The sequence below is a fragment of the Elaeis guineensis genome, chromosome 8, assembly GCF_000442705.2.
Source record: "Elaeis guineensis isolate ETL-2024a chromosome 8, EG11, whole genome shotgun sequence".
Lineage (NCBI taxonomy): Eukaryota > Viridiplantae > Streptophyta > Magnoliopsida > Arecales > Arecaceae > Elaeis > Elaeis guineensis.
The window spans coordinates 126,864,741-126,872,513 of NC_026000.2; the positions used below are offsets into that span (position 1 = coordinate 126,864,741).

General features: G+C 41.0%; 1 protein-coding gene across 1 annotated transcript; it reads right to left on the reverse strand.

The window, feature by feature from the left end:
* Nucleotides 1-5,293: 5,293 nt before the first annotated feature.
* LOC105049683 (exocyst complex component EXO70A1-like) lies at nucleotides 5,294-7,499 on the reverse strand. The gene is made up of 2 exons (XM_073242489.1): nucleotides 5,913-7,499; nucleotides 5,294-5,831 (listed from the first exon to the last, which is right to left on the reverse strand). The coding sequence occupies exons 1-2, from the start codon at nucleotides 7,315-7,317 to the stop codon at nucleotides 5,392-5,394; spliced, it is 1,845 nt and encodes a 614-aa protein (XP_073098590.1). The 5' UTR covers nucleotides 7,318-7,499; the 3' UTR covers nucleotides 5,294-5,391.
* Between the last annotated feature and the right edge of the window lie 274 nt (nucleotides 7,500-7,773).

Genomic DNA, 7,773 nt, shown 5'->3' on the forward strand with positions numbered 1-7,773 from the left:
ATGTGATCAAATCATTTGGTTTCATCAAAGAATGAGGAGAACCGTGCGTGTTCAAAAATCAATGGGAGGACTTCACATTCCTCGTATTGTGCATGGATGACATCTTCCTAATTGAGAATGATATTCTCATGATGACTTCTGTGAAAGTTGATTGTCTAAAGAGTTCTCCATGAAAGACTTTGAAAAAGTATCCTATATTCTGAAAATAAAAGTTTATAGAGATAGATCTAAAAGGATACTAGGTTTGTGTACAGAACTGTATATATAGAGAAAGTACTAAAGCGGTTCAACATGAAAAACTCCAAAAGAGATCTGTTGCCTTTCAGGCATGGAGTTTATCTCTCCAAGAAGAAGTGCCCTAGTACACCTAAGGAGATTCAGCATATGAGCAAGATCTCTTATGATTCTGTTGTAGACTTATATACGTTATGCTATTATACTCGATCTGATATTGCTCTTGCTATGAGTGTCACAAACAGATATCAGTCAAATCCAGATGAGGAGCACTATATTGCTGTAAAGAATATCCTTAAGTATTGAAAAACTAAGGATCTCTTCTTGATCTTTGAATGAGGAGACTTACAGGTACAGAGATACATAGACTCAACTTTATATCTAACATTGATGATAAAAAATCTACATCAGGTTTTATGTTTCTGTGTAACGGTAGTGCGGTTAGATGAAGAGTTTCAAGCAATCGATTATTGCAGATTCACATTGAGGCAGAACATATCGCCGCATCGGAGGCTGCTAAGAAAGGATTCTGATTCAAGAAGTTTCATTGATGGAGCTGATGTGATGCCATCAGATGTTGTTCCACTCTTTGCAATAACAATGGTGCTATAGCACTCGCTAAGGAACCGAGGTCTCATCAAAGTTCAAGCACATCAAGCGATGATTTCATCTGATTCGTCAAATATTTAGAGAAAAAGTTCATCGAGGTGCAGAGATCGACTCCATAGAGAATGTGGCTGATCACTGATCAAACCTGAGCCAACAAGACTAAAGCTCACTTTGAGAAATGGGCTTAGGTTCATAGCCAATAATTTTAGTAAGTGGAAGTTTGTTAGATATTATGTCTTAGAAGTCAGATTGGCTAACACATGTACACATTCTAGGAGCATAATTTTATAATTAAAATTTTAAAATAAAAAAAAATTAGATTATTTTCATTCATATTTTGTTTAAATTATCTAAATCATCCAAAAAATTAATGAATAATGATACATATTCTAAGAGTTAAAATTTGAGGTACGTATTAGTGGTTAATTCCTTAAATACTCCTGATCGATAGATCGTCACAGAGACGGTGACTGATCCGGATAGATCGATGCACGATCTTTCCTTCGTGAGTAGATAGTCTCGAGTCGACATATGAGACACTGAGTAAGAGTACAGATATTTGATAGAGATCAAAGGTACTGAGCATGACCAATACAAGAAGTACTAGGATGGCTACCCACTCGTCGATGATTTGCTCAAAGTTATAGTGGTGTAGATAATTTTTTGATCTGTGGTGCCTCTACTGTTCACAATAGAGTTGCTGAAGTTTGACTGTACCAATACTTAGTTACCTAGCCATTCGGAATCTTAAGATGTATGATGGCTACAGTAGATCGATTATAGGAATAGGATGTGTACCAAGATGGGATCTATCGATCCTAGTAGATAAGGAGAGGTCCTGTATAGTTCATAAAACTGAATCCTAAAATCCATGACTATGGTATATGAATGATGGAAAAAAAATTTCATAAGATTTCACATAGACTCTAGTCGATTGAATCTGACATATGACGAACGAACAAATTTGACGAGTTTTCCCTTAACCTGCATCTTGTCGGAACTCACGATAGAAGAACCGAACTACACGATAACTGCACCTAGAGGTTCAATATTTTATTCTGCTGGATTGTCACTACATACTGCTATGTGTCACTGGTAGATCGTGAGACTCGTCGAGTGTTGTCTTGATGATCGATGATCCTTGATGGGTAAAGTTAAAATTGTTCCAATCTATTGAAAGGAGTTTTGATGATATTATGATGGAGATCACAATATATCTCACTACCAGACATAGTAGAACTATTAGGTCATACACAAAAGAGATATTTGTCCGATCAGATGGTTGATTAGCGATTATTAATCGCTATTGGATCTAATCATTAATGTGATTGATGATTAATCCAGTGCAAGAGTTGTAATAAAGTAATTCGCTAAGAATTAGTGAGTTGTAAAAGGATTAATTAGCAATTGGATTGCTAATTGGCTCAATTTGATTGAGCAATGAGGTTCAAATCAAGTCTAATTGAATTGGATTCAATTTAGATTGATTTGGATTTGATTAGATCAAGCTTGATTGAGTTATGAGATAACACAATTGTAAAGAAGATCAATTTCTGATTTGATCAGAATTTGGATTCAACTAAATTCCTAATTGGATTAGGATTTTGTTAAGGATATTGAGTTCCTAATTAGATTACGTTCTCTTCTCTCTTTGGCTCTAACCAAATCAGATTTGGTTTGGGACCGAATTAAATCAATCAAGAGTCCAAATTGACTTGGACTTCTCCCTTGCGCACGCCCTTAAGAAAGCCTCGAGATCCTTCATGCAAAATCTGTTTTTGCATGAAGAATAGTGTATGCAAAAATGCTTGTCGTCCCTTCCTATCTCACGCCAAAGGATGGGATTAAATCAGGTTCGAATTCGAATTCAAATCTAATTTGAATTCAAGCTTAAAACCTGATAAGGATTTAACCCTCATCTTCAAAGTGTTTGATCCCATCCAAACTCTCCTTGATGCCAACCATAAAAACCTCTTTCCTTTTTGTGACAAAAGGGAATAATTCACTATAGAAATCTGTTTGGGGAATGAGGTATCTTAGCGTGAGAAAGGATTTCTCAACGAGAGAAAAGAACAGCAAAAGGAGGGGTGGTGATCTTCATGTGTGCGTGAGATTGAGAGAGGCGCATATCCTCTCTAGGGTTTTATCCTCCAGGGCATTAGATTTTGGAAAAAGAAAAAAGAAAAGACAAAGAGTTCTCTAGATTTTAATCTTCTCTTCATCCTCCTGTTCCTCTTCAAAGATTTGAGAGAGTCTGAGAGACCTGAAGAAGAAATCAGAATCAACCATCAAGAAGCGATTTCTGCAAAGAAGCTAGCACCCCAGTAAAATCAAGGGCTTCTGATCAGATCGAAGGCTTCGTGTGGATATCCGTAGAGGTCGGACGTATGTGCGGCTCTGCAGGAACCTTAACGTATTATCACGATCATCAGCAGTAGAGATCATCAATCTGCGCAAAAAATATGGAGCTTGGATCTCCAGATTTTTTATTTTAATTAAATCTAATTTAATTTCCAGCATCTTAATCTTGTATGTGATAAATCCTAGGATGGCATTAGATTAGATCTAATATATGCATGATAGATTAAATTAGATTTAATCAGATCTGAAATGTTTCCGTTGCTATATATTTTTAAAAAATTTCAGCATGCACATCTAATTAGGAGATGAGATTTCCTAATTTTTCCTTCAGTCATACCACCTAAACTGTGAAACCATTGCCATAAGTGGTGCTTTTTCATTGAAAAAAATACACATAGAACCTGAAACAAAAATCAAGCAACAATGCCTGTACATATTCAAGTGCTGAATGCGGTGTTCTGCTTGAATCCAAAAATATGCCCGATAGTGGTAGGAAAAATTAATAAGCATTCAGCTTCCAAGTTGATTTTTAAGTATGAATGGCCTTTTCAAGGGGGGGGGGGGGGGGGGTTAAAATATCATCTGGAAAGAATAAAGAAGATGATCTATGCATACATAAGGCTGAACATAGTTTTCTGCTTGAACAAAAATATATATTAGTTATAGGGAGCAAAATAAATAATCATCTAGCTTTTAAGGTGATCTTAAGTATTATTGTACACATGCATCCGCAAGATATTATGACATTAGAATCACATCAGAAGGACTACAGGTGTGGTGATATCAAACTAATTTCTCCATCAGATTGAAGTTCCCTCGTGCTCTGAACAATCGAAGACAACAAGACGCACTAACTTTTTACCCTTGGGTCAAGCACAAGTGATGAGACCTTCATGATTTGGAAGCACGCATATCGAAAGGCAGTCACAAGATATGCTTACATGGTTGCCAAGGGATGTTGCAGCAAATATATGTCACTTCCCAAATGTAATCATAAGGTTCAACATCTTGTGAACAATTCCTAAGGGAGACTGGGGTCACAGAAATGTGAAATGTTGGTCTAGCATGGTGCCTACCGAGGCAGGGTGTCACAAGATCCAGAAGAAGTGTCATGAATCAATGTTTGTGCATCCCATGAGAAAACCTATTGTGCAAGGGAGAGGGAATCTGAGAAGGCAAAACATGCATAGAAATTTTGCATGCATATCGCATCAACTAACAGGTTATAACTCTTTATGATCATTAGAACTGGATCTAGGCAATATGGATGAGAAAAGGGTTCGAATGCAAATTATGTAGCTTTGAGTACAACCAAAGTTGCGGTGAGCCTTGCTTATTTGTTTTAAAAAGTAATTAATAAGTTCTGATATCATCATAATTTTCATCATTGGATTCCCTATTTGAGAGAGAGAACTCTAAAACTAAAACTAAAAGCTTGCAGGTATTTTCATCATTTGATTCCTTCAATTATACATGACCGCACACATAGTTGTTCGGTATTCACATGCACAGACAATTGAAGGAAACATGAACTGTAATAACAGAATAACAGGATAAAAGGGGACATAAAGCTCATGAAAAAGAGGTCTGTTGAAAGCTTAAAACAATATTGGCTGCTACTTCAGGAATTCACCATGCTGTGTCACTGTAATAACAGAATAACAGGATAAAAGGGGACATAAAGCTCATGAAAAAGAGGCTTGTTGAAAGCTTAAAACAATATTGGCTGCTACTTCAGGAATTCACCATGCTGTGTCACTGTAATAACAGAATAACAGGATAAAAGGGGACATAAAGCTCATGAAAAAGAGGCTTGTTGAAAGCTTAAAACAATATTGGCTGCTACTTCAGGAATTCACCATGCTGCTGACACAAAAAGTATAGCTTAAAGAGATTCTCCGCAAACTACACTGCTGCTAATCGAGCAGGCTCTAAATGCAGTTCCACATGATTCCAACAGTGCACTCAGTGATATTCTTATGGATGTCGTAGACTAGTAAATTTTGAAAAGACTCCAAATTGAAAGATTCTATATGTATACCTTAAGGAAACAAGCATGTATGTAACAAAAAGAGAAGTTACAAAAGAGTGAAAGATAAACACAAAAGCATCGAGCTTAAAGTCAATTTATATGTACAGTTGACAAAGTCCTAATTCAATGCTCACCATTGATCAGAACCTCAACTATTACAAGCTAAGTGCTCTCCTATGATGGCTTGACTGCGAAGGACATCCTTCAAACAAATCTGATAAATAGTTCTCTATATCCTCTGGTGTGTACTTCACATACTTTGCAACATGTCGCCCACCCTCTAATTGACCATGAAACCTTCCCACAAATGAACGATATGCTGGAATGACCTTCTCCGATATCGATATCCTCAGCTCTTCGCGAAGCTGGGAATCTGGAACCTTCCATTTTGTTTGTGTCCTGCAAATCTCTTCAAAAGCCAAGTTAAAATTCTTGAACCTTTCTTTGAGAGCCTCTCTGGAGACATTACGGGAGCTTCCAGTCCCACCCAATCCATCATCCTTCAAACAAGACAAGACCTTAGTCCAAGAAGCTCTGAGATAGCTTGTTGCATGCTGCCGAATTTGCCGCCTACGCTTACGGACCCAGTCATCTCCTAACAGTATCTTCAGCTCAGAATCCTTAGCTTCTTGAACTATGTAAAGTAGGTTATTCATCAAGAATATATATGGCATACCATCATCTTCATAAAGTTTGGATTTTTCCTCAAGCTTACATTCTAGATCTGAGATCAACAAGTCCATGCAACGGCTCAAAGGGGTCATGCGCTCATCCCTTACTGAACTCTCCCCACCATCAACCTCGCCATCAGCAAGGAGCATATTAAGAGAGCTGCTATAATTCATTAACAATCTAATGTGATTCATAACATACCGGGTTAGGGGGTGGATTTCTCCACTCTGCGATGGCTTCCGGGAAGTCTCCCTCCGAATTGTACTCCCAAACCTGGCAAGCATACCCCTCACTGCATCCCCCAGCCTTCCAAGATTCCCTTCAACCTCCTGATGAATAAACTCTTTCGAATTCCCTGAGAACAGAGCGAGGAGGTCGGGCAACACATCGGCGAGAGCCTCATACATGCCCACTATGCGAAAGACCTTCTCTGAAGACCACTTCCCAATAGCAATAGCATTCCCAAAGTTGAGCAGCTGAATGACACAGACCTTGGTGGCCTCTGCAAAGCACTCCTCTTTGAGCTCATCAGAGGCAGCAAATATCTGGTTGCAGAGCTTCCTCTCCTCCAGAAGAAGAACACCAACGACAATCTTCAAACTTAGAATCCATTTCTTCATCTTGTCGTCGAAAGCCTTCGATTTGATCCTCTGCACCTCGTCGATGCTCAATTTATCAACTCCAAGAGCAGAAAGGCACGCATTTAGGATTTCACGCCGAGCGCCACTGTAGGCCTGGCACAGCTCCTGTTCGTAGCTGGCCGAGATCATCCGGTCAGCGATATGTTTGAGGTCTGAGACGACCTCAGGAGGGATCGAATTGGAGGTATGATCGTCTGAAGGAGAGTTCCCACCACCTTCCTCAGGATCGGCCGCGTGCTGCTCCCCTTCTACTGAGGGGTCCGAGTCCTCGGTGATACGGTTGCCGGAATCAGAGGGAAAGGAAAGGGCGAGCCTTTGGAAGGAATCCTGGAGGCCTTTGGCGTCGAGGGTAGCGAAATTCCGGTTGATGAGGTGCTGGAACTCGTCCTCGAGGCGGGCCATCGCGAGCTGGAGCACAATCTCGGCTCGGCGGTAGAGGTCGTCGTCGTCTTCGCTGCCGCCACATCCTACGAGGTGAATGACCTCGTCGACGGCGGCGAGATACTCGGAGGCGTCATCGGGTGATGATTCCCACACGGAGTTGGAGTTCGACGCGTCCCAGTGGAGGATGACCTTCTCGGCGGCGTCGAGGCGTGCGGCGGAGGACGGGAAAAGGTCGGGGATGGCAGAGAGGCGGTGGTCGAAACCGGAGAGGATGCGGAGCATGTCCTCGGCAGCGTTGGTGGAGGTGGCGAGGCTCTTGATGATGCGCTGCGCCGCCGCGATCACCTTCTCCCGGCCGTCGGCCGCCGCCGCCGCCTCCGCCATCGGCGGCGGTGGTGGATAGGGTTTGGAGAGGGGAAGAAGGGAAAAAGGGTCAGGGTTAAGTTGGGATTGGAAAGAGAGGAGGAGGAATGGAGGCGTTTGGAACGCCGGAGGGATGAGTTCTGAGTAGCGCCCATGCGACCGGGAGTTTTTTTTGGCCGGCTGAATGCTTCCACGCGAAGGCAAGCTCCCGGCCATTTCCTTATTTAATTCCTTGCTATTTTTTATTATTTATTTAAACTTACTATATCCTATGCTTGGAAAAATTATTGCATGCACCAGGTGCAAGAGAACCAGGACAAAATGCACGGTGGAGAGCCCACAATCGGAAATCGGTGAAATACAAGTGGTCGCGTGGCGTGTTCTCCATCGTGGGATTTGGGCGGTCCATTTGCACCTGGTGCATGCAACACGGAGGCCTGTGCTTGAGCAACGGTGTTATTTCGGTAAAGTTGTTGC

Coding starts and splice junctions, on each gene's coding strand:
- LOC105049683 (XM_073242489.1), bottom strand. CDS start 7,317: ATGGCGGAGGCGGCGGCGGCGGCCGACGGCCGGGAGAAGGTGATCGCG. Junction 5,832..5,912: donor CAAACTTTATGAAGATGATG/GTATGCCATATA, acceptor AGATACTGTTAG/GAGATGACTGGGTCCGTAAG.